Genomic DNA, 25396 nt, shown 5'->3' on the forward strand with positions numbered 1-25396 from the left:
TATTAAAAGGAAATAGAACAAAATATGGGAATGTCCCATTCAGGTCGGGTCTGCATAGACTGGGGTTGCATCTATAGAGGACTTCTGGATACCTTCTTAGGGAACGTACAGTAGGTACTCGGTACATGGATAGCCATTCTCCATTCTAGCATGATTTGAGAGTCGGGCTGCATTGACGCGTCCAGCTGGGTTTTCACATAAAAGAATATCACCAAGAAAGGATGAAAGGATCCATCATCTTCAAAGATGGGATCCATTTCCCTCCACCACTCCAGATTCGTGCCTGCATCACCGTCTACTACTATCTTCATCACTCCTCGTCAAGGCCGTCAAAAGCTGCACCACAGAGCCAGACCATTCCCACAGACCCAAAGTGTACGCATACCCCGTCCCAACCACGCCCTTACATACGTCCCAGCCATGCATCGAAACTGGGTATTGTAATTTCGGTGGGATTCTCGTCTGAATACCCAAAACCCTCGCCCACCAACTGTCTTCACAGACAGCCTTGATGTTGCAAAGCGCCCTCAGCCCTTCTTCGCCACCAAAGCGGCCATACCCAGAGCCTTTGACGCCGCCGAAGGGTAGAGAGCAAGCGTAGTATGCCCCAAAGTCGTTGACGGCGACCATTCCTGCCTTGATCCCCCTCACGCACTTCTGGACATCGTGCTGGTTGTGTCCGAACACTCCGGCGCCCAGAGCGTAACTTGTCGAGTTCGCAATGTGAATCGCACTATCCACATTCTCGGCTTTCATGAGCAAGAAAACAGGCCCGAAGAGTTCCTTTTGCGCGATCTCCATTTCAGGAGTGACGTTGCTGAGCAGCGTGGGCGTGAAGTAAGTTCCGTGGGGATACTCAGGATGATTGTAGCGTTTGCCCCCACAGTGGAGGGTCGCGCCCTGAGCCACTGCAGAGGAGATCAAGTTTTCGAGACGGGAGAAGTTGCTGGACGAGACCATAGCGCCCAAGTCTGGCGGGTCGTTGGGAGATGATAGGAGGACAGAACCGAGACGAAGCGATTTGATTTTGGGAAGGACCTCAGCGAGCAATTTGTCATGGACGGCAGGTAATGCGATGACGCGCTCGATGCCAATGCAGTTCTGACCAGCAGATTGGAAGACACCACGCATTAGGATTGAGACCACGTCGTCAATGGCCCTGATGGTCCTTGGGTCATCAAGCACGACGGCAGGGTCTTTCCCACCTAGCTCCACCGTAACGGGAGTCAACGACTTCGCTGCCGATGCACACACCTTGTGCGCGACTTCTCTGCTGCCAATGAAAGTGATGTGGCTGATCCCTGGATGGCTGGTGAGGTGATCTGCAGTCTCTGGCAGACAGACGACATTCTGGACAAGGTCGGCACTGTGACTACATGCCCGCAATGCTCCTTGGATGATGTCGACGAAGTAGAAGGTGCTCCAGCATGTCTGCTCGCTCGGCTTCACCACGATTGCATTGCCCGCAAACAAGGCTGAAATGACGGGCGAGATGAAATTGTGGAAGGGATAGTTCCAACTCACGCACGCTGCTACCACGCCGAGAGGTTCATAGATAACAGTGTTTGACTTGTAGCACATGAGAAGATTGGTCGGTCGCCTTGACGCGCCGAGAGCTCTTTCTCCATGTTTGATAGTCCATTGTAGTTTCTCGACCGTGACAAGTATTTCGCCGAAGCATGCATCTATTTTGGTCTTTCCAGAGTCCAGACAGCACGCAGCCACTATTTGTTCCTGATGGTCAAGGACATATCGAAGCAGTGATCGAAGGACCCGGCGCCGCTCTGGAAAAGTAGTCTGCGCCCACTTGACTTGAGCTCGCGCTGCGGCTGAGATGGCAGAGTCAATCGCAGACGCGTCTTTGGGAGTAATGGGCAGTCCAAGCCGACGACCGTCTGCTGGACATCGGGGGTGTATTTGGCCGTTGGAGACCTGTCTACAGTGTTAACATCTGGCCAAGCGGAGCATAGGGTGAAATCATATTACCTCGTCCTGCGATTCGTCGTCCTTGCCTATTTCTTTGCAATTCCACGAATATTCGCGCTGCAGCCGCGGGGGGACTTGTACCGTAAATCGGACTGCGCTTTCTCTGTTGACGGAGAGGAATTGGTGTGCAATGACTGCAGTAACCGCGGCGACAAGGGCCAGCCACGAAATGGCCGGGACTGTATCCCAACCGAACAACTGCAGCATCCTTTTGGGATGCGGTCCTCACACATTGGTTTTCATTGGCGGAGAAATTCGAGGTCGGAACTGTACCTGCATGCACCGCCACAGGCGCCACAGTGCGGCTCATAGCGGTGGCTGGTGATTGAGATCTCGATGCAGGACGCCACAGACGCCACAGCTCCATTTGACGATCAGCCAGTGACGTGCTTCTCGGGCCACTTGTGCCACTTTGGTCGCCGGGATGTGGCCTGTTGGTTGGTGTGTGATGCTGCACGGATCTGCGAATGACGTCGATGGTCAGCGCCATTCTTTGCCGTTCTTTCTCCGCAATTCTTTATCGGTCTCTATGCCTTGTTTTTGTGCTCGAAATCGGACGTCAACTGGACTTCCCAGGCACCCACAGGGCACATCCTTGCCCCTTTCGTGCCCACCATGGCATAATGCTGGTTCCCGCTCCCAGCGCTAGTGTAACGGGCAACCCCGTCAGATGCGCATTTTTGGAGACGGGCTGGCGCCTACTGGCACCTACTGGCGCAACTTTTACAACAGCGGACAAAAGGCGTGAGATGGTCAGCCCCTTCGCTACTGAATGTGATTCGATATAACTTGGTAAACTGCCAGCCATCTCCGAACACATACTCTCCCAGACGTCATCAGGCCATGACGTCGTGTCTCCCCGTCAGTTTGTATTGGTCGGGATCAATGTCCTTGTGAGTGAATGTCCAAGCGCTAGATCTGAGCGTGGTTAGAAGGGTTAGAATGCGGTTAAGCGAAGGGTGCAAAGAAAGCAAAGTGATGTATTTCGTTTCCCGAGCGGTGGCAGTCGCAATCGCAATCCTTCCCCGTGCCCAAGAGTGAAAGGTGATACAAGTACAAAGGCCTCCTTCCCAACCCCCACATGCTTCTCCTCCTACGAATATTCTAGACAGACCTATCCTCTCTTGTTATCAAGACATAAAAAAGCCTACCTTCATCCTTACTCCGCAACACATTCCTCAAACCTCAACAAACACAAACAAACCACATCCAAACACATACACATACCAGTACTTCATCTCACACCTACACAAACACCGCCACAATGGGTGCAGTCGTCTCTTGCGTACGTCTCTCATTCATGTCCCCTGATTTTGACATATGATGTACTAACAGCCCGATCCACAGTTTGAATCAATCTGCCAAACCATCGGCTCCGTGCTGATGGCCATCGTCAACGGCATCGGTGCTATCTTCACCGCCATCATCAACGGCATCGTCTCGCTCTTCGACATCATCATCTCCTGCCTCACCTGCGGCCGCCGCACTCGAAGACACCGCACTGGTAACACACGCAGGCACCATACAACAAGTACTATCTGATCGACGGACTCTCTCGGACCTAAAGGAGAGCAGGGAGAAGACCACAGAAGAGAGTCCGCAAAATGCAAACATGATCAGATGAGAGCAGGAGGAGAGGCATGAGTCTGATCAGACACAAAGAGAGACAGTTGATATTGAGAGCGTTCATCGGTTCACCAGTACCCGATCTTCCTTTCGAAAAGTGGCTTGGACAGACCAGGAGAGAGAGATGCCTCCCACTTTTCCCACCCCTGCTTTAATACCTTTGTACTATTAGCAACCACGATACCCGAGGCGCTCTTCATGGCGCTGTCGAGCATAGAGAAACGAATGATGATGTGAAAACAACAAAAACTGTTTTTTCAATTGATTTCCACGATAAATAAGTGTCCGTGATAATGAGTCTATCTAGTAGGAACATTGTGCAATCCGAAACACCCAGTGATACTATTACAAGCTGTAAAAAAACCATTCCAAAACACCTGACCCGCTCGTCTCGTCTCGCCCGGCCGCTTTGGACATGAACAATCAGCTAACTACTAGGTAGTCAAACTGACCATCTCGCCTTCCCACCTGCCCTTCCGGCCCTGCAATGCCTCGCTCACCACATTCTCATACACCCAAGCCCCCACGTCTGCCCTCTTGATAATGTACCCGATGGCGGGCTTGTTCTCGATGCCGCTCTTGATGACCTTGTCGCTTCCTGAGGTGTCTCTGTAATCAGCACCGCCGGAGAGCAAAGTAGGTCTGACGCCGACGATGTTCCGGAAGACCGGATTTGAAGATGCAGAGTCCGCGTCGGCGCGGTACAAATCTTCCATCTTGTGCTTGTCGATGTGCGGGACGGTCAGCATCTGGTGGTACAGGAAGCGGATCCAGAAGGGCACGTCTTCGGGTCCGCGCGTGATCCCCGTCGTCGAGATGAATGCCAGGAGCGGTTTCTTTTCACTGGCCACGGGATTCTCGGCGTAGATCTCGTGCATGGCGGTGAGAAGAGTCTGCGCCGCCGTCTCGCAGATCGAAGGGTTATCGAGGTTCGCGATCTGGAACGGGTGGCGCCAGTCGAATTGTAGCTTCGGACTGCCGCCCAGCCCCGTGACCACGACTGAGGGCACACCCGCGGTACCTGTTGTCGCGGATGCCAGAAGCGTGCGCCGAACGGCTGCAACGTCGAGCGCGTTGCCCTGGACGATGGTCAAGTTTTCGAGGACCTCGGAGGAGAGACCCTGCGCGCTGAGCTGGTCCCGTAGCTTTTGGGGCGTGCGCACCAGCGCGACGGCCTTGTAGCCTGCCTTCAAGGTATGTACCAGGATGGCGTTGGTGACGCCGCCGGTGGCGCCGAAGAAAGCTGCTGTTGGGGAAGACATTGCTTTTGCTGAATTGGTGAGAGTCTTTGTGAGGGGCTTTTCTTTGGAGTTGTGTTGGTAGTCAAGTCACTGCTGGGATTGTTCACTGTTGCTGTTGTTGCTATTGCTGTTTGCTGTTTTGTTTTTCTGGATGGTTAGCAGAGCATACGAGTTGGTCATCATCCGTGGTCTTTATACACAATACTCCCGTACTTTCTATCCAAGGCAACGGAGCTCTGGAGAGACATGATTCCAGCGACGGCGTGATTCATGATACACTGGTACACAAGCCTGAGGAGGCTCAGAGAAAGCCCAGCGATGCTCAAACCCGTTTCTTGTATGCCGGCGGAGGGTTACAAGAACAAGGCTGCAGTCTAACACTGTACATTGGTTAGAAGAGAATCACGAGAAGCGAAGACGCGGAGGGACTCGATGTGGTTCGGAGGAATAATCTCTCCGACTGGAGAACTTCGTTCCTCCTATTGGGTAATAATTCTCCGAACGACTCGTCATTGGACGGCACCGGCTGCTGTCGACGGAAGAAACAAACTGCGCCAACACTGCCCCAGATTCATCCACTCCACTCCAGCCTTGAGCTCGACGCCGAACGGCTGTGAGTCTCTGACTGGTACAGCTATACACGAGGCTACTCCATCCCTACACCTCTCCCTTGAGCAGGTCTGCCTGGCGCGCATATGGAGTCAAGACCGCCATGGAAGGTGGCGGCGAGCTAGATCCCGTACCTACCTGGGCTGATCGGATCGCTTCCCAGCGAAGTGGACAACAGCCTCAGTATCTCACTGCAGGTTCTGGCTTGGGTGTGATTGACCTTCGATTTCATCCCGGAGTCCTTGCGAGGCACATGGCCAACTTGAGAGTCTGTGAGTTCAATCGGCGACAATGAACCTTGCAACTCCAGGATCTTGATTGATGTTTGTTTATCAGAGGAAATTCGTCATTGTCGAGCAGCACTTTTGTAGAAGCATCGGCTGAAGTCTCCAAAAGAAAACACCCAGCTGCAGGCCAAGTGCAAATGAACTACTTGAAAATTGACTGAGAAGCGGGGAAGTACAAAAGTTAGTGAGTTGGCGCCCCCAGCAAAGCTCCCTTTTCTATATCCTGGATGTTCCTGCTCATTCCTACAGCCCCTGCACACCTTCTCATTTTCTCACACTCAAAGCCCTAAAATCCCTGCAGACGTAGCACAGACCCATCCAGAGGGCGCTGTCATGACCGTCGAGGTGATGCTGCAGTGGCATTAGCAAAAGAACTCGGAAGAAAGAAAAGTGCATAACACATACGTTGCCCATACTGTCGAGGTGGTCCAAACTGTCTGGTAGGTACGAGTGGTACGGGTGCGTGTGGGCGTAGGTTCGGTGATTGTGATGGTTGTCTTTGCCTTTCCAGAGTATGCCGTTACGGGCGGAGGCGTGCTGGTGCTCAGAGTTAGTACTGCCGCGCTAGACTTTCACTCGCTGAACTTACACTGTGGTTGTCGTCGTCGCATTTTCCGTGTCGATTTCAGTGCTAGTCGGCGCTGTCACTGTCGTATATGAAGAAACAGCATCCGCAGTATCGACAACAGTTGTAGTGCATTGATCTAAGGAACCGTCAGCTTTGAGAATCGTTGCCTTCCAATCCATAAATTACCTGGGCCAGGATCAACCGGTGTCGTGTCCTGTCTTCGATCAATCGCTCGCTTCTCCGCCTTCCATCCAGGTCTTCCAAACTGACGCACTCGCGGGACGATCGTGAAGGACTCGTTGGCTGCGGCAAGTGTAGCCTTCGTAGGCCGAATGGTACACGTAGGATCTCTTGCTGGCGTTTGCGTTTTGCATGACGTGGTGACAGTGGTGGTCGAGATTGTTTTAGAAAACACTCTAGTGGTACGTGTCCGTGTTATGGTCGAGGTCCAATATACCGTGACTTGCGGGGGAGTGGTGGTAATGGTTCTTGTTGTGGTCGTGGTAGGTACTGTAACGGTGGAAGGAGATGCGGTAGTCGAATAGACGTTGGTGATTGTTGTCGTGATTGTGGTAGACGGGGTAGATGTGACGGTGAATGTGGCAGTGGGAGTAGTTGTCACAACCACGGGCGGTGCCGCAATGATAGAAAACGATCTCATCCAGGCGAAGGTCAGACCTTCGATGACGATCGTCCAGTCCCCAGAGAACATGTTGTTCTTCGTTACTTCGTTCCCGGGAACGTTGCTAGTTGCTGTCAGCGAGTAGACTCACTCATAGCGACGGATCCAATTACCATGTCGACACCATATCTTCCCCATCTGGTTGAACGGCAATGTCGGAGCAGAAGTACTCATCGCTATTTGGGTCGACCAGAATTGGAGTGACAGAACCCTGAACGTCACTGGGCTGACAGCCTTGTTACTGTCAGTGTCTATCCAGTCCTTCCAAAGCAATGCCTTCCTTACCAAAGAATTCGGTTCCGAACGAAAAGTAGGCGGTAGAGGTCGTGTGGATGCAGTAAGGGCCTCCATTGTTGACGAAATCATATCCGTACGAGTCGCATTCAGCAGCGGATTTACCAGCCAAAGCCAAAAGGCCGGTCACCAGGCACAGTATGACATGCATAGTGATGATAGAACACACAGACACAAAAATGAAAGCATTCCTCTGCGAGGGAACAGTACCTGGGCTATATGAGCACATGGAAACGGCCATCACGGCATTGTCGGCGGTGGAGATCAAGGGTCAACCCTTTGCAGATGATCTTTGACAACTGAGACACAATGTCTTCGGCTCCCTGGCGAATATAGACCTTGAGAGCCCTGTATCCATGAAATCTGGCTTTGGTGAGAATTCGACTGAGACATCAAGAGTCAGCCACATCCAGGACAAAGTCTCGAAGTTTGGAATTGGAAAAGCGATGGAATGGATCGCCACAAGCCATGATTTCAGATGGCTCGCCCTCGTTCATAATGGGGCTGTCTCGGGGTCTGGCGGTCCCTAGGTCGCCGGATAACATTGGGGAGCGTCTTGACAGCCATAAAATCAATGGAAGGGATCCGGATTTCTGGGTCTGCTATCGCTCCAAAGACCGCTCTGTGTAACTCAAGGCACATATGAGGCTTCCAATAAAAGAAATGTGCAGAAGCACTCTCGCCTAGGAGATATGCACGTCATGCCTGCGCTGACAGAAGTTAGGGCCGAGACAGATGCTGGATGAACTCAATCACGCCAACGCAAGGAGTATCAGACAATTGGAATTGTGGTTGAATATCAAAGGGAACCAGGTGAAGCGAGGGGGGAATTGCAACAATAAACATTGTGGACATTGTCCTTTGCTTCCAGATTCGGCCCTTGCAAAAAGGGGGCAAGGGGGATACGCCTGATTGGTCTAAGAGTGGCGCTAGATCCTTTCCGGAAGGAGGGAACGACTATGCTTCACCTTGGGCTGCCTCGAGGCCTCCAACCATCCTTGACTTTTGTTTACCGTCTTTACCATCCTCAGCATTTCAATCCAGGCTGGTACCCTGCAATCCACTGAAGGGGAATCCTAATGGCCAGATTGCAAACAATGGCTACAGCTCGTATATCGCGGAAATTGCACCCCAAGAACTGTCTCGGTTCTATTCTTGCCGTCAACAACCTGTTTCCGTCCGAATCTGGTTCTGCTGGGTGAGGCTCGGTCAAGCCTTATCATTTGAGTGGCTCAGGAAAATTGTCAAATTCTTTTACTGTGCGACATCAGGCTCCAGAACGCTGGTAAGGGTCCAAGACATCCGGCCGAAATCTCGCGTGTACCACGTTTCGACCACGATCATCCCACCGTCCCCTATACCCGCATCTCTGTCATGGCAAGGGAGGAAGTCATCAACTGCATATGAATATCTTGACTCCCTTTATAATGATGTCTGTAGGGCGCCGTCTTGATTTTCTCTTTTCTGTGTTCTGACCCCCGTGACTGTTTGTTAGTGCCCTTACCTTAGTCGCTCACTATGTTGCTTTTCTTGTCCCTCGTTTCACTCATCTTCCACCAGGCTTTTGCCGCCTACATTCCCACTGCCGAACTGATCCAGATTGAGAATGTTGGCCTTGTGCCGAGGCAAGCATCATCCACCACTGGCAGTCCGTCAACTACAAGCCTAACACCAGATGCCCAGTGCACCAACGGGCCATTTACGCGCCAGTGCTGGGGCAACGGCTTCAGCATCGCCACCAACTACGATAGCACCTGGCCCAACACCGGCAAGGTGGTGGAGTACACTCTCGAAGTGCAAAACACCACCATGGCTCCGGATGGGTTCTCGAGAACCGTCTACGCCATCAACGGCCAGTTCCCCGGACCCACGATCGTGGCCAACTGGGGGGACACGCTCAAGATCACGGTGAAGAACAGCCTTACGACCAACGGGACGAGCATGCATTGGCACGGCCTGCGGCAGTGGAAGACGAACCACATGGACGGCACCAACGGGATCACGGAATGTCCGCTTGCCCCCGGTCAGTCGCGCACGTACACCTTTCTATGCACGCAGTTTGGTACGACGTGGTACCACAGCCACTTCTCGGACCAATACACGGATGGCGTCGTGGGCACCATGATCATCAACGGCCCCGCCACGTCCAACTACGATATCGATCTGGGTGCCTACCCGATCACGGACTGGTACTACCAGAGCGCATTCGAGCTGGGGCCCCTGATCCAGAATGGCGGGTTCCCACGTGGTCCGCCGCCAGGCAACAACATTCTCATCAACGGCACCAACGTCAACGTCAACGGCACCTCGGGTCGATACAGCCGGACGACGTTGACCAAGGGCAAGAAATACCGTCTCCGTCTGATCAACACCTCAACCAACGACAACTTCAAGGTCGGCCTGGACGGGCACAACTTCACCGTCATCACGGCCGACTTTGTGCCCGTTGTGCCGTTTACGACGCCATGGCTGTTCATGGGCATTGGCCAGCGCTACGACGTCGTCATCGAAGCCAACCAAGCAATCGACAACTACTGGTTCCACGTCGTGCCCCAGTCCGGCTGCAGCAGCAATCAGAACACCAACGCGCTGGCCGTCTTCTCTTACGTCGGCGCCAATTCGACCGGTTTGCCCTCCAACGCGACTCGGTCCAACGCACCCGCCGGGTCGGACTGCAGCGACCCAAACAGCCAACTGATCCCGTACGTGAAGCTCAACGTGCCCAGCAACTACACGATCCCGCAGTCGTCGCAGCTAGACGTCGGGTTCGCGATCGTGCAGAACCAGGCCCAACAGACGCTCTTCCAATGGAACCTGAACTTCACGGCCATCCAGGTGCCCTGGGACGACCCGACGTTGGCATATGTACTCTCTGACAACACCAGCTACCCGGCGAGCATGAACCTGATCGCCCTCCCGGACGCCAACGCCTGGTCATACTGGGTGATTCAGGCGGTTCCCACCATCGCCCCTCCCCTCCCTCACCCGATCCACCTGCACGGCCACGACTTCTACGTCCTCGGCGCGGGGAGCGGCATCTTCAACAACTCCCAGACCCTCAACTACCAGAACCCGCCCCGCCGCGACGTCGCCATGCTGCCCGCATCGGGGTACTTGGTCATCGCCTTCATCACCGACAACCCGGGCGCCTGGCTCATGCATTGCCACATCGCCTGGCACGTCGGCTTGGGGCTCGGCGCCCAGTTTCTGGAAGAGCCCGCCCAGATCAAGAACTTGGGTATTGGCCAGGATTGGTACAATGAGTGCAGCCAGTGGAATACGTACAGCCAGACCGCTATCTTTCAGGAGGAGGATTCAGGGCTGTAAGGAATTCCTGCCAAAGCAGGTAGGCAAGCAAGCAAGCAATAGCAATGTTTGAACGAAACCGAGGTAGCTGGCAACACATGGCTCGGGGATTTTGTGATGGACTTGGCTTGTGTGTGTTTCGAGTTGTAGCGGGTCTGATTTGTGTCAGAATAAATCAATGGAGCACTTGAGTTGCTGCGTCTGAATGCGTCCTCGCACTTCATGGGAGTTTCACTTCTGATCTTTTTCAGGTGAAACAACGATTAATACACTGGCTCATGTCAGTTCCTGCATCCTAGGCCGCAAGCAATTATCTCCCCCTAGTATACCATCCTGGCAAAAGGGAATAGTGGGTCTGGTAGCATCGAAATGTTGAACAAGTGCTCATGTTTTGATCTAAGTCACTATACATAAATCCTCGGTTGGGGAAACAAGAAGCTCTGATTGTCTGAGGAAAATAGGTGTGCCACCCTTCCAACCAATTGCTCCTCTTGCTCTTTCTCGCCTTCTCTCCTTGCAAAGCGTAATGTCTACAGCACCGACAGATTGGGGAATCTCTCCTGTAGTAGCCGTAAAGTTAGCAAATATCAACTCCAGATGAACAGATGAAACCACGTAGTTCTGCGGTGTGGCGTGGAAAGGAGATTCGTACCAGGTATCCCGGCGGCATCCATCGGCCCTTCTTGACCAATCTGGCCGTGTACTCATCAATCTCCGGCGCCGCGGCCGCGACCTCGTCGACGGTCGTCTCCTCCCAAGGTCTCGCGCCCTCGATATCGTTCAGGGCCTTCTCCAAGCTCCTCAACTCGACCTCGACTTTTCCCTTTGTCTCCTCGGCATTCTTGATCGCGACCTGCTCGAAGCTCTCGATGGCCTTGATCTGCTTGCTCACGTCGTACGTCTTGGGCTGGAACGTCTTGAAGTACTGCTCGATTTCGTCGATCACGGCCGTGTTCTTCAGGATGGAGCGGTAGTGGCCGAAGTCGACCGAGGTGGGCTGGTCTTGGAGCACCTGCACGCGGCGGCGGGCGTCGTCGTTGCGCTTCTTGAAGTTCGAAAGTGCCGTCGCCGTGCTGCCGCGCAGGCCGAGCTGGCTGCCCACTTTGCTCCAGTCGAGCTTGACTGCTGCGCGGGACTGTGTGGGTGAGAAGAGCAAGTTGCGTCTGTTAGTCAAAACTCCCTTTTTTGGGTAGGCTGTTTCTCATAGAGAAGATCGGATGGGATTGTGAGGAGCTGATGGACGTACCGTAGCAGCCATTGTGAGGGTTGTTAGGGTAAATTTGCTGGGGGAAGAGAGTGAGTTGTCAAGCTTGGTTTTGACGAAGGTCGAAAGTCGAAGGTCCCTGAGCTTCGACCAAACTCAATGCCAAAGCTTGTCACGTGATCGACACATTTCTCAATCCCTTAGTCTGACGTCGCTCTGAGGGTTTTACTCGCACATCTAAGGAACTTTCAACTTTCCCAACTCAACTACCTAGGTACGCATGGGGATGGACAAGATAGAATTGATTGATGACAATCGATTCGTTCATATGCATTTGAGCATTTGGAGACATAGCTCGATATTCAAGCCTGCACACATAGAAATACCGACTTGGAGTGCTCAGGACCGTGGAACCAATTCCATGGAAGACCGACTACCCCCGTAGAAGCGATGCAGATCCAGAAACTTTTGGTTTGCCTTTTCCTGATCATACACTCAGCGCCATGATGGAGTTGACTATGTCGTTGCCATTCTCCTTCAGCGCTTTGACGGCCTTCTTCCTCGACACAGAGGCCTGAGTCATGACAAGTTCGATGTCCTTAGCTTCGAGTCCACTGTCATCCACCTCCTCGTCGTCATCTTCTTCGTCTTCTGCCTTCTTGTCCTCAACCGCCTTGCCCTTGCCATTCTCAGCTGCGTGGTCGTGGCCAGAGTGATCTGCGTTGGCTGACTCCGCAGCTGCGAGCTGTTGAGCGGCAGCGGCCTGGGATTGTGAGTTGAGGTCTTCGATCTTAGCCTCTCCGAAGATACTAGCAGTTTTGTTAACAGGTGCTTAAGTGTAAAAGCATATTCTACTTACATCCAGGTATTGCTGGTTGGCGATCGGTAGACATCAGGGTTAGAGATGACGAAGAGAATCTGTAGGAGAACGTCAGCCACCTGCTGCAACAGCACTGGTGTCCATACGACCACAGGAGGTGTTCCAAAACATTATTCTGCCATCGCGCGGAGGACAACTTACTCCTTTGGGTCTCCTCAACGTAACTCGTGTGATTCCCGGAACATGCTTCAAGCCCAGCTTGCCAATTGCCTTTCTTGCCTTCTTCTCGTTTCGGCTGTGGACTGCGACTGCAGAGCCGGCAGGTATGTTGGCTTCTCCTTCGCCAGCGGCTTCAGGTTCAGAGTCGGACGAGTCAGAGGCATCTTCTGCTGCGACCTTCTTGTCAGGCTCATCATCAGGGAGCTCTTCTATTCTGGGGTTCGACATGATGGTTGGCTGATCAAGAGAGGACTGGCTGAAATGTGCTGCGTAGTTGCAAATGTTAGCTGGGCTTCGCTTCAGTTTTGTGGGGTAGGATTAGAGCTCTCTGCGATATGGGTTTCGCAATCTGTGAGCACCAATAGATTCGACCAACAAACCCTGAGAGCTGGGGACCTTACAGTTGCGCCTCTCTGAGCGGTTGATGAGCAAGGTGATTTTGTGATTTGGACGTTCGATTGTTCATTGAATTGTGGAATGGGCGAGCGAGCCTCGGGTAAATTGCCCAAGTGATTGTGAGCGAGCCTTGGCATTGTGTGAGCCTCTGTCCAAGACGTCGATAGTTCAATGAAGCATTTCTTCAACCCACAAACTTCTCGAATGCGTGACAGAGCCTGGAGACTAGATGCTGTGGACGAAATAGTAAGTGCCTGGGATCTTGTTCAAGAGGAAATACCATCATGCTATGACATGTGCGAGCCTCAGTCTCAGAAGTCGCCACTCTGCCCGAGAGGAAGCTCCGAAAGCCCGGTAGCAAGGGGCACAGACACGAGAGGCTGAAGGATCCTATTCCCACGCCATAAATTGCCTCTTGGCTTTTCAAGCTGGAGATATGGGTTTGAAGATCATGCCCCATTGTTGGCGAGGTGACATGCAGATTCGGGGATTGTCTGGGCGCTTTTTCTAGGATTTTGACGCAGGATGGCTATGGCGGTCCAAACGTCGAAACGTTGAACAATCACAGGCAAGACAGGGAATGAAAGGTGATGGGTGGAAGGTGAGGCTCTACACAACGTGCTGGGTTGCATACCAAACTTGAGCAGCGAGAAAACAAGGGCACCCAGAGATACACTGTACCAGATCTCTCTACCTGAAGCCAGGCATCCCAGTATGATCACGGTCCGCGAGAGAAAGGGGCGCAACGTGTGGATGTGCAAAGCCTCACAGCCTAAGATTTTCAGATACATCCTGCTCACTACCGAGCGTACTGGTATCGTCGCCGGACGCTCCCGGTGAAAAGCCAGACAAACGCTTCAGGCACTGAGTCTCCCGTATTGATTCTGGTCTGAATGTTGATTTGCATTTCATGAATTTTTATTGGAAATCATGCTCTGCAGAAATCCCCGCGCGGGCGAAGAGAAGAATGGCCACAAGCCGCGGATTGTTTTTCTTTTCGTCAATCGAACCGACAGTGGTGCCTACCCACCCTCGACATGCTGCAGCCTCGCATATCTTTTGCTCGTCTTTGAAAATTGTGAGTTGGATTGTGTGACGCCGTATCCGTGCCGAAATTTATGCCTTTGCTGCTGCCCGAACCTTTGCCTGTGCCTTCAGAACTTCAAATCGTGCCTAAAAAGTCCTGTCCATTAGTTGCTGGTTTCCCACAAGACACCCCATAGGAATGTTGGAGCAAGATCCAATCGGGGAGCATGTAGATTTTTCGGGGGTGTTTGCTCACCTGCTTCTTCAATCTCATCACCTTGAATCGCTCAAAGTCGGTCAGGTTCCTCCTCCTGTCCTGTTGTTCTCTCTTCTTGGCCCAAGACGACTCTGCCCACTTCTTGTCGACCTCGTAGCTCTCCCACTTCTTCTTCACTGCGCCAGTGCCTGCGGCTTTTGGTAGACCGGGAATGACCCAAGGTGTGAGGGAGACGGTGCTGGTAGCGATAGCCTGTCGGGGGACAACCGCATCTTCTTTCGTTGAGGGACCGTCGACCAAGATCTGGAATATCTCTCGTGAGCAAATCATGTCCCCCATTTACTTCCCAAATGTCAGAGACATACCCTGCCAGGATCTATTATCTCAACCACGGTAGCCAGCTTGCCCTCGTACGGTCCTGAGCGGAGGGTGACCACTCGGCCGACCTCGACCAACTTCCACCCGGCTGGCTTGATATCGATGGTGGACATCTTGCCGGTTATGTGAGGACTATGCGCAAATATTAGCCTTGTGGTTTGGAGGAGGAGATGTTGGGCGAGCGTACGAAAAGTAATGTGGTGTAATGTTGTCGCCTCTGCAGTCAATTCGGAGACCTTTCGCAAACGGTGCAAGGAAATTCGAGATAGTGCGTTGATGCCAAGACACATTTTGCGCCAAGAGCCGAGGTCGGCGCTAAACCCTCTCGTGCATCTTTCCCGCGTCGCGAAAAGACACCTCGAATTTTCTTCCCGTCTCTCTTTGTTTTCGACATAATATTTTTCCCACATACTGCTAAGGAATGACCTCCATCCTTTTAGTTCTGATTTCTTGTGTAACGTCCATAGCTTTCGAGTTGATGCTTGCCTGAAGCCCAAGTTGAAGCCCGTGTCCACTTGTTCTACGCACGCCGATGCTACCGTCTGACTTGTGAGTGTCTACTCCTCCTCTCGATCACTTTCTCATGATGTTATAATTTGCGATTGAATTTGGTGCTGGAGGCTCTCGCCGGAGCCTCTTAACAGTGCCAAAGAGATGATATTCATTTCTTACATATGCTGAGTGCAGAAACCTGCAGCTTGTTTTTTTCGTTGAGCAACCTGATGTCTGCGAATCATGGACTGACAGTGCGAACAGTTGTTTTTGAATTTTGCTGCGTCCACGTGCTTACCGCCGCCTACTCGAGATCCTTCAGCTACCAGTGATGAATGACTCTGTTTCTTGAACTCTTCCAGTGTCTTCGCCGCTGGCATGCAAGCCCTGTTCGAAGGTATGTCGTTTGTCCCTTCTTGGATGCCTCCGATGATTACACCCTTTGCACTAGATAGTAACTGATCAACATTGACATGATCGTACCCTTTTCACCAAGATCTCTGAGGATACTTGACAGCCATTAATGTTCAATCGCACTCTGCAAGTTCATTACTGACCGTGTACCAGGAGAGAATTGTGACTTTGATTTGCTCTAATGGCAATGCCCTTCTCAGGCGGCCGCCGCAATAAACTCTCATGGTGCCGCCCTGGCCTGTTCGATTCTGCTCTGCTCGCTTTCTCCGACGGCAAGTGTTCTGTGTTCATGTCACCACGCTGCGTCATTTCTGCAGTCTTCCGTTACATTTGCACCTTGCCGATCGCTTGAGTTACGATCGCCTGAACGAGAGAATACCTCTGGTCAGGAACGAGCCAACTCGTGTTGCCCATCTGCTCACTACCTCTCGAATTGCGCCACTGTGTCCGACAAGCATGCCCACAGTATCCCGCCTCGAAACCTTACAATCGATGACCTGAGTTGTCTTCCCAAAGCGTTTACCCTGACTCTAATGCTACGTACTGCTGTCATCGCTCCTCATCTTTCCAAGGGTAGCCAGTCTATCGGTAGGGCGTTTAGACGAGTAGATTGCGAACATTCTGCGTAGCCCGGCATTGATTACCTAGGCACCTAGTTGCACGAGCTGGATGTCAGTGTCACTGGAATTGCTCTGTGTTCAGTGCTCGGCCACGGTGGGTGATGTGTTCCTTGATCGAACGTTTCTCGGATTGTCAGAGTATCACAGCCGCATCGAGAATTGGTGCAAGCTCACCCTTTGTGCAACCATGGTGAAGAGGATCCTTCCATATCCTCTCCGACTGTTAGTGGGGCAATCCTGATCTGCAAGTTCGAGAAACACGTAGTGCGTCTGTCAATATCTCAGTGTCCGCTTGAGGAGATTCTAGCCCAGGGCTCAAACAACACTGGAGTGTTCGTGAACTACTGAGGCATTCATGTTGTCGCTAAATTGACTGACTCGGCTACGGGAGCGACGGGGAGTGGAGTGGCAACTGTCCGTGATCAGCTTGATGGCGTGTGTTGTGTCGTGTTTTGTAGCTGACTGGGGCAAGAATTAAGGGACGTTCAACGGGCTTCATCACAAGGTTGAACGGAAGAGCTGACAGGGGCATCAGCATGGAAGGATGTTTGGAAGTTGACTGGGGTTCTCTAGCTCCACATGAGGGCAATTTTCTTTGATTCCTGCTGGCCAAGGCCCACCAGCCCCAACTTTCAAGGCGACCCGATGCCGCGTCCTGCAAGGCTCGCATGGGGATGTAGGGGATGTAACTTGACCTCCGTGCCTCGTCCTCTTCATCATGATCCTCCACCAGAACGGTGACAGTTTTTGTTCGGGCCAGTCCGCGGATGAGGGCGAGGAGGAACTGGTGTTCTGCCATGTGAGAGCCTGCGCTCGGATGCTCCTCAGGGACAAACAATCTGTTGGGTGGGTGCGGCGACAAATCTGAAGGCAAGTGCACGGCGTGTGAAACAGTACATAAAACCTATCGCGTGCCGCACCCAAAGTAACGATGGTGGGCGATCGAGAGGCACACGAAGCCTTGTGAGCTGAAGGTGACGGTCAAGTGTCAACTAACGGGAAGAGCAAAGAAAAAGAGAGAAAGAGAAGAACTCATCTCCTCCATACCGTGTATCTCATCTCAGCTTCACTTTCGTGTCTAGTCTGTGACTGACTGTGTTCATCTTGTCCTCCCCCTGCCTTCCTGTCGATATCTCTTTCGTCTGCGTCACCTGTCGCCTGGTACAGCACACACCTTCACGTCATATCACTCCCACTGCAGTAATTCACCTGCTGCTTTCACTGCGCCGAGATCAAGGCAACGCACACTGCCGACCTGCGTCGACACGCGCTCGTCTTACTTCACTCCTCTGTCCAGCATCTCCATCTTCTCCTTCCAAGCTCTCACCGTCATATCGACATCAACGCATTGGCTTATTCCAGACCCCCTAATTGAACACGCTATCCGCTGGTACGGATGGCTTCAGCTACTTCTCCATGTGCAGGCTCCATGCCACGGGATCTTAATAGTCCTGATCGAGGTACAATTGCCGCGTCGACTCAACCTCAGAATCCCTATGCTAATGGCTACGACATGGCGCTGAGAATCAACACTGATGGGCTCGGAATCACTTACATTGGACTCGTCATCGCGTGGACTTGCCTCTTGCTCCCTGCCGCGGTCTTTCTCCTGCGCAATCGACACCTGCCGTACCTACGCATTCGAAACATCCCTCTGGCAGTCAGTGCCGTGGCGACTCTCCATGTGTACTGGGTCCTGTGTATGATCGCCTATGTTCTCAATGGGTACTTTCCCTGTGCTACCGAATACTGGATCATGAGTATCTACCTGCCACTAGGCATTGCTCTCTTTCAAGCAACAAACTCTCAATTGCTCTCTGTTGCAACGGCGCAGAAGAGATATGCGCACGGAGATGTTCTGGTCGAATCCAATTCAATCACAGACACGAAGACTTCAGTGTGGCGCAAGTGGTGGCACAAACTCAAGACATACAACGCTACAAAGAATACCATGGCATGGATTGGAATCGGCATGATCGTCCAGGTGAGTAATCTTCACTCAAGCAGGTATGCTGCCATTAACCCCCTCAGGTTGTCATCGCCCTCATAATCTTTCTTGCTTCCCGTAAATTTCACCCGGGATTCGGCGTCACAGGAGATGTGACCACAAGATCACGTTGCCGACGTGGATGGGAATGGTAAGGCGATACTCATCACACCAACTTGAAGATCTAACACTGCTCAGGTGGCCCTCGATCATGTGGCAAATCTTCTGGTCCTGGGTGTATGCTCCTGTCCTTCTCTGGCGAGTTCGGAATATCCATGACGTTCACGGATGGCGGTCGCAAACCATCGCCTGCATTGTTGCTGGGTGAGTGTTCACTGAAAACATCTATCACGTGCCTGTATTGATATTGACAACATCAGGTTACCTGCCTCACCCATGTGGTTAGTCGCGTTGTATGCTGGGCCCTTACAAACAACTGTTGACAAGTACTTTGTTCCTCCTTTATGGTGAGATCCGCCCCTATTGTCGTATTGACATGGACTGTCACTCACTCTATTAGGTTTTCGCCTTCTATTGTCATCATGCAGGCCTCAGTCATATTTGTCCCTTTCTTTCAGATATTCAAAAACAGAAAGCTCGAGACTGAAACACGCGAGATCATTGCCGAGTGGGAAGAGAAGCAGCAATTCAACGGTTCATTGAACGCAGGGTCCACGAAAGCCGCAGTTCGAGCACGGAATTCTACACGCCAGTCTGTTAAGAGCACCACAAGCGCCCGTCAAGGAGAGATGTACACCATGAGCGCCCTCGAGAAGACTCTCAAACTGAATCCTACTCCTCTCCTCATGTTCTCCGCGTTGAAGGACTTCTCAGGAGAAAACATCAGCTTTCTCATTCATGTCCGAGATTGGAAGGCTGCCTGGGTGTCTGGGTCTCCCAGATCTGGGGTGCTGCGCAAGCATGGACATTCCAGGACGCAAGATCAGGACCTGATCCGACGACAGTTTCAACAAGCGGTGGGAATTTATGCTTCGTTTGTGAGCTTGAAATACTCCGAGTTTCCGATAAACATCTCTTCAGCTCATCTCAGAGACCTCGAAGCCATCTTTGAGCAATATGCGGCCCTAGTATGCGCAGAACCAACGTCCAATGCCGCCACGCCATTCGAAAACTATTGGTCATCCACGATCTCAGAGGATCTGGAAAGCCAGATCGGAAAAGATCAACTGTCTGTCGTGTCGACCGTCGTGGGAGAAGGTGGAAGAGACGAGTTGCCACGCGACAACAGTGAATCACTTCAACTGCAGCAGTTGAAGATGACCAATTTCGGCGAGAGACTGCCCGCTAATATCGGCATTCCCGACGCTTTCGATGAGACAATTTTCGACAAGGCTGAGCTCAGCATCAAAGAGTTGGTCCTGACCAACACATGGGCCAAATTTGTCAAAGCCGGATTCGCTCAGAACAGTTCCAAGTCGAGGTTTACTACTCGTTTCCAGGCAGTGGTTGACGCATGTCGACTTCGACTCCCGAGCCGACTTCCAAAGCTTGCTGGCAAGTTGGGGAAATAAAGTCAATAATTTCAGGGCGGCATTTCTGTGGCTAGTACGGCTCATGGTGCGGAAGACTTATTAAGGCAAATGGTCGGAAAAGAGTTGTGCAGTGGAGATTGCTACCAGATGTCACGGATTTGTTTGCGTATGCTATGGGGGTCTAGGATTGCTCGACATCACTCTCGCTGGAAATCAAGGATACTACGACGGAATAGTCAGGGCAAGTTTACATTGTCCTCTGTATCGAGCAGATTTCGGGGTATTGGTAGAGCCAGGAGAGATGAGGCTGATGCATTTGATATCTCTGAATGCCATACTCGGTGAAGGAGTCCTTGTGCAACATGCACACAACTCGCTTGCTATTTCAAGGACTTATACTGATCGCCATTGCAAATGCATCCCATGATGGACCCCATGATAAGTGTCACGAAGCCCCCTCCCATGCACCCAATGCAGCTCATCAATACATAAGGACACTCAAGTCCTCCCTCCTTTGTCCAGTCCCATCTCCACCAAAGTTGTCCGGGAGTTGCCCATCGCGATCCGATTCCGCAGACTTGCCGCCATCCTCATCTTCTACGTCTCCCACCTTCCGCCCAATGAACCACCAACACGGACTAAAAGTCTCCTCCCCGGCCGCCTCGGCCGTGCTGTCCACACAATACGCCAGCGTGACCATCGCGTCCGTGACGCCCTTGTCCCATATCCCGACGCGCTCTCCCACCCACACCATGCCGTAGCACACGCGTCGGGCGAACTTGGTCATCTTGAAGCACGTCCACCAGTCGGTCCAGGTTGTGGCGAGCGATGTGGAGCCCGGAATGAAGGGGAAGGACCAGTGTCGGTAGAGCGTGGCGGGGATGGGCATGGGATGGGGCAGGGGGGTCGAGGGGGGAGGGGCGGGGCGGAGGTCAGGGGACGAGGAGGAGGAGGGGGAAGAGGATTTGAAGGGGACGAGGACGGGGGATTGATGCTCAAACGGAGGAGGAGGAGGATCCTGTCCTGCTGCGGTTGTGGTGGTGGGTTCTTGTCCTTCCATTTCCATATCACTTCCACTTCCACTTCCCCTATTCTTCTGCCTCTTCCCTTTCTCTGCCTTCTTCCTCGCTGCCTCCGCCACGACATTGTCATCCCCCAGTTTCTTGACGTAGTCAAAGTGAGCTGCAAAATCCTCCTCATACTCCACTTCAAACCCCGCCCCTTTCAGAGCGTCTCTCGCCTGCTCGCTCGTATGCAAATTACTCAGCGCGTTGCCTCTCTCCAGCCTATTCCTGATCCCCACATGTTTGGGGTTGTGCGGGTTGTATTTGGGCGTCAACACCCACTCGGACAGGCCGAAGATGGCGCCGGGTTTGAGAACGCGGGAGATGTTGCTGTAGACGCGGCATAGGGAGGGCGAATGCACGGTGGCTTCGATTGAGTAGGCGGCGTCGAAGGACGATGCCGCAAAGGGGAGGTTCTATCCCTAATATTTAGCTTTGGTTTCATGATATATAAAACAGGGTTTCCCTTTTCGTTCTTTTCCCGTTTGTTCGTTTTCCCCCTCGTTTCGCCCAAGTTTCACGGAAGGAGGGGACGTTATCACATATCTCAGAGGGTTGGATACCTAGGTCGGGATAACATAAAAAAAGAGAAGGGGCCCAAGGGGCATGATATATAGCGATGGGGAAAAAACCACCCAGGTATTAATTGTTCAACTTACAAGAAAATCCCCCCTCACAAACGTGCATTTCCCCTGTAACCCCTCCAGCGCGGTCAAGTAGATGGCGCGATCAATCTGCGCCTGGTTGATACTGATCCCAACAATCTCGCATCCGACCAGTTTGGCAATCTCCCGCGCGGGCCCGCCGATCCCGCAGCCCACGTCGAGGACTTTCATGTTGGGCTTCAAGTTCATGAGGAGTGCGAAGCGGTGTTCGTAAAAGGCCAATGCGGTCGCGATGGTGCTGTCGCTGGGTGGGAACGAGGGAGGGAAGGGCGTGTAGTGGAAGTGGGTGGACCAGCCGGTCTCGTAGGCCGCGGAGGCGAAGTTGTAGTATCTATCGAAAAAAAAAATAGTTTCACACGGTTAATATGGGATATTTTTTTTGGTGATTTTGGGTCAAGTGATCCGTGTAGATTTTGGTCGACCGTTTGGGGCAATGACTGGTTTCATTTATGCTGGAAGGTATACAGTGCTAGGTACTCACGAATCAGCAACCTCTGCCGCCTTTTCCTGTCTCTTCTTCCGCTCTTCCTCAGTCACCGTGGTCTGATCGTCATTCTTGCCGTAGTGGGAGGCAAAGGCGCCGACGACGCTGGCAAAGTTCTCGATCTTCTTGGGGTTGCCGTGTTTGTCGCCCATTCCGCCAGGTAGCTGAGTTGCTGGTGGTAGTGTTTCGTGCTTTGTATCCCCGAGTTTCTTCCAGGAAAAGAAAAATTCTCTGCCAATGGTTCAGGACCGGCTAGTGAGCATAGACAGACGTAGGAAGCTGGGTGAGTAACGGCACGAAGAACCAGACCCGGAGCTGTTGGTGGGTTAGTTGACATGGCTCATGCCAGCCAGGTGGATGTTCCCCTTGTGTGATGCGCAAACGAAGGAATGTGCCTATTGTCAGCAAAGAACAATACTAAGCAGCGCCATGGAGTAAGTAAAGGTAGGTGCATCAAGGGATATTTGATCACCCAGAGAGACGAGCAGCAAAGCACTCACAACAAATCGTACTCTCAACCTCGCGAGTCTCCGTTGTCCCTTGCCAGCTTGGCCACCTACCTTTCAAGATGCCAATCCCACTTCTTCGAGGACAGCCTCCAAGGAATCCAAAGCAAACAGTTCAATTGTCGACTTCGTCAAACGCATTCATTGTGTTCTACCTGCAGCAAGTTTTTCTATCACTGCAACACATTTATCTATCCACATCGCAGGGAATAGACATTGAGGGTAAAACCTTGCCCATGAGGATCGAGATTGACGCGCCCATCATCTATCCTCATTTCACATCCATTTCATCCGCTTGACTTCTTGGCTGCTTCGTGGTTCCAGCTTCCCACCTCAAGCATCTCATTGCGTGCAACTATGCTTTTAGAGGTTGTCGTCATGCAATGCTTCAGGACCATAAACTCATGTATGCAATCGTAAAGTCATGGTCTTGTCTATTAATGCCTTCACGCCGAGTGCTCTACAACTTGTCTGTTTTCACTGTTAGCCGTTGTCGAATACTTGACAAGAAACAAAAAACTCACCATAGTAGTTGTCATAGCCCGGAACGTTCTCCTTGAGACCCTTTCTCTTACGCATTTCCGTAACAATCTTACCAACCATGGTAGTGGCGTCAAGTGGCGAACCACCAGGGAGGATTTGCCAGTGATCGAAGACGGATTGAGGGAAGGCTTGACCACCAGTGGCAGCGCGCAGATCTGCATTGAAACCGAACGACTCCAGGACGGGAAGGTATGCCTTGACGGTGAAAAGTGGGGTTCCAACACGCTGCTCCTCGGAGAAGACGTGACCTCTTCTGCGGGTAAGGACACCGTAGATACCACCCATGGCTTGTTCCGGAACTTGAATCTCGACCAGGTAGACGGGCTCGAGGAGACCTGGCTCAGCAAGCAGGGTGGCGGCATAGAGCACACGTCGAGCAGTGGGGATGATCTGGCCACCACCACGGTGAATGGCATCAGCGTGGAGGGTCACATCCATGATGTTGAAGCGGATGGATCGCATGGCTTCTTCGGCAATGGGACCTTCACGAGTCGCCCACTGGAAACCGGACACGAAAGAATCCTTGATTTCGTTGAGGTACTGCACGGCCTTGGTCTGGTCAACCAACAGGTTGGCACCAGTGGTATCAGGACCGAATGCCCAGATCTTACGAGCATCGGTAACGTCCCAACCGTGCTCATCGGCAAGGATACGGGCACGAGCCTTGAAATCGTCGCGAGGCGTGATCTTGCCGTTCTCAATGTCCTTAGAGACCTCCTCGCCAAGAGGTTCGGCGACAACATAAAGACGGTTGTGCTTGTTGGGTGACTTGGACAGAGCAGTCATGCTGGAGGTGGCGCCAACAGTCTCACGGTACGAGACGACTGGGTCGCTGATCTTGAGAGGGACACCGGCGTGATCTTCTTCCAAATCCTTCAAGCAAATTTCCAAGTGGAGCTCACCAGCGCCAGCAACAATGTGCTCACCGGACTCCGAGATTTGGGTCAAGACGCAAGGATCAGACTTGGACAATCGCTTGAGACCTTCAACGAGTTTGGGCAAGTCGTTGGCGTTCTTGACTTCGACCGATCGTCGCACGACGGGAGAAACCGAGAACTTCATGACCTTCAAGTTGTGGGCGGTTTCCGAGGTGGTGAGAGTACCAGACTTGAGCAAGAACTGATCGATACCAACCAGACCAATGATGTTACCGGCTGGCATATCATCGATAGGTTCGACGGTACGACCCATCATCAGCACAGTGCGTTGGATGGACTTGACGAACAAATCTTCCTTCTTGCCAGGAACGTAGTTGGGGCCTTGAATGCGAACCTTCATGCCGGATCGGACGGTACCGGCGAAAACACGACCGAAGGCATAGAAACGACCCTTATCAGAAGTTGGCACCATTTTGGAGACGTAGAGCATGAGATCGGCATGAGGATCGCAGTCGCGGATGGCAATGCAGGATGGGTCGTCAGCTGGACCCTCATACAAAGTCTCGGCTCGGTATTTCTGGGCGGTGACAGGAGATGGCAGATGGATAACCATCATTTCCAGGAGAGCATCAGCAGCGGGCAAGAACTTCCTCATGGCAGCCTTGAGAAGACCCTTGCCAGGAAGTTCCTTTTCTTCGCTGGTAATCTTGATCTCGAGCTTGGCGCACAGGTCAACGAGCTGGTCAACCTTTCCCTTTTGGAAAGCATCGAAGATCTTGAAGATGGGATCGAGGATGAACTGGTTGAAAGCACGCTCAAGGTTCTTACCCTCGTGTTCGGCAGTCTTGGTCCATTTCTTGGTCTTAGGGTTGAAGTAGTTGTCACCCCAAAGACGTTCCATCATCTTGTTCTTGTCCACACCGAATTTCTTGGCGTATCGGATCGCGAATTGTCGCACGGTAAATGCCCAGCCGTGAAGCCCGGAACCGAACGCGACGGTACCCTTCTCGGGGAAGACCTGGACGTCACCAAGGGCCTTATCGAGGTAGGTGGAAATGATGACATTGACGGATTCGATTGTACGAAGGAAGGACTGGTAGAGATCTTCCTTCTGGAGTTGCAACTCAAGGAGAGCACGGTCGACCTTGTTGATAATGACAACGGGCTTGATACGCTCACCCAGAGCCTGTCGGAGCACAGTCTCGGTCTGGACGCAGACACCTTCGATTGTGTCGACAACCACCAAGGCACCATCGGTAACTCGGAGAGCGGCCGTGACCTCGGAGGAGAAGTCGACGTGACCAGGCGAATCGATCAAATTGATCAAGAATTCGTTACCAACCACTTTCTGAGATCGAATTAGTCAGCTGCAAGTATCAGCGACGGGGGGG

General features: G+C 52.4%; 11 protein-coding genes across 11 annotated transcripts; 3 read left to right on the top strand and 8 right to left on the bottom strand.

The window, feature by feature from the left end:
* Positions 1–288: 288 nt before the first annotated feature.
* Positions 289–2193, bottom strand: Z520_04205 (uncharacterized protein; the record flags this gene model as incomplete). Its single annotated transcript, XM_016774715.1, has 2 exons — positions 289–1932; positions 1987–2193. The coding sequence occupies 2 exons, from the start codon at positions 2191–2193 to the stop codon at positions 289–291; spliced, it is 1851 nt and encodes a 616-aa protein (XP_016634642.1).
* Positions 2194–3250: 1057 nt separating this feature from the next.
* On the top strand, positions 3251–3528 carry Z520_04206 (uncharacterized protein; the record flags this gene model as incomplete). The annotated part of the gene is made up of 2 exons (XM_016774716.1): positions 3251–3271; positions 3334–3528. 2 exons carry the CDS (start codon positions 3251–3253, stop codon positions 3526–3528), a joined length of 216 nt encoding a protein of 71 aa, XP_016634643.1.
* A 518-nt stretch (positions 3529–4046) lies between these two features.
* Z520_04207 (uncharacterized protein) lies at positions 4047–4874 on the bottom strand (the record flags this gene model as incomplete). Its single annotated transcript, XM_016774717.1, has 1 exon — positions 4047–4874. The coding sequence occupies one exon, from the start codon at positions 4872–4874 to the stop codon at positions 4047–4049; it is 828 nt and encodes a 275-aa protein (XP_016634644.1).
* A 1153-nt stretch (positions 4875–6027) lies between these two features.
* Positions 6028–7444, bottom strand: Z520_04208 (uncharacterized protein; the record flags this gene model as incomplete). The annotated part of the gene is made up of 6 exons (XM_016774718.1): positions 6028–6100; positions 6155–6286; positions 6339–6453; positions 6504–7063; positions 7113–7233; positions 7285–7444. The coding sequence occupies 6 exons, from the start codon at positions 7442–7444 to the stop codon at positions 6028–6030; spliced, it is 1161 nt and encodes a 386-aa protein (XP_016634645.1).
* A 1367-nt stretch (positions 7445–8811) lies between these two features.
* Z520_04209 (uncharacterized protein) lies at positions 8812–10620 on the top strand (the record flags this gene model as incomplete). The annotated part of the gene is made up of 1 exon (XM_016774719.1): positions 8812–10620. One exon carries the CDS (start codon positions 8812–8814, stop codon positions 10618–10620), a length of 1809 nt encoding a protein of 602 aa, XP_016634646.1.
* A 556-nt stretch (positions 10621–11176) lies between these two features.
* On the bottom strand, positions 11177–11857 carry Z520_04210 (uncharacterized protein; the record flags this gene model as incomplete). The annotated part of the gene is made up of 2 exons (XM_016774720.1): positions 11177–11734; positions 11846–11857. 2 exons carry the CDS (start codon positions 11855–11857, stop codon positions 11177–11179), a joined length of 570 nt encoding a protein of 189 aa, XP_016634647.1.
* Positions 11858–12290: 433 nt separating this feature from the next.
* On the bottom strand, positions 12291–13070 carry Z520_04211 (nascent polypeptide-associated complex subunit alpha; the record flags this gene model as incomplete). The annotated part of the gene is made up of 3 exons (XM_016774721.1): positions 12291–12612; positions 12663–12721; positions 12825–13070. 3 exons carry the CDS (start codon positions 13068–13070, stop codon positions 12291–12293), a joined length of 627 nt encoding a protein of 208 aa, XP_016634648.1.
* Positions 13071–14354: 1284 nt separating this feature from the next.
* Positions 14355–14972, bottom strand: Z520_04212 (uncharacterized protein; the record flags this gene model as incomplete). Its single annotated transcript, XM_016774722.1, has 3 exons — positions 14355–14411; positions 14521–14784; positions 14847–14972. The coding sequence occupies 3 exons, from the start codon at positions 14970–14972 to the stop codon at positions 14355–14357; spliced, it is 447 nt and encodes a 148-aa protein (XP_016634649.1).
* A 2842-nt stretch (positions 14973–17814) lies between these two features.
* Positions 17815–19904, top strand: Z520_04213 (uncharacterized protein; the record flags this gene model as incomplete). Its single annotated transcript, XM_016774723.1, has 5 exons — positions 17815–18369; positions 18417–18523; positions 18571–18696; positions 18753–18839; positions 18893–19904. 5 exons carry the CDS (start codon positions 17815–17817, stop codon positions 19902–19904), a joined length of 1887 nt encoding a protein of 628 aa, XP_016634650.1.
* Positions 19905–20346: 442 nt separating this feature from the next.
* On the bottom strand, positions 20347–22230 carry Z520_04214 (uncharacterized protein; the record flags this gene model as incomplete). The annotated part of the gene is made up of 3 exons (XM_016774724.1): positions 20347–21345; positions 21589–21925; positions 22076–22230. The coding sequence occupies 3 exons, from the start codon at positions 22228–22230 to the stop codon at positions 20347–20349; spliced, it is 1491 nt and encodes a 496-aa protein (XP_016634651.1).
* Positions 22231–23067: 837 nt separating this feature from the next.
* On the bottom strand, positions 23068–25353 carry Z520_04215 (elongation factor 2; the record flags this gene model as incomplete). Its single annotated transcript, XM_016774725.1, has 1 exon — positions 23068–25353. A coding segment is annotated over one exon (2286 nt), but the record flags the coding sequence as incomplete, so codon positions are not given.
* Between the last annotated feature and the right edge of the window lie 43 nt (positions 25354–25396).

This window comes from Fonsecaea multimorphosa (genome assembly GCF_000836435.1).
Source record: "Fonsecaea multimorphosa CBS 102226 unplaced genomic scaffold supercont1.6, whole genome shotgun sequence".
Lineage (NCBI taxonomy): Eukaryota > Fungi > Ascomycota > Eurotiomycetes > Chaetothyriales > Herpotrichiellaceae > Fonsecaea > Fonsecaea multimorphosa.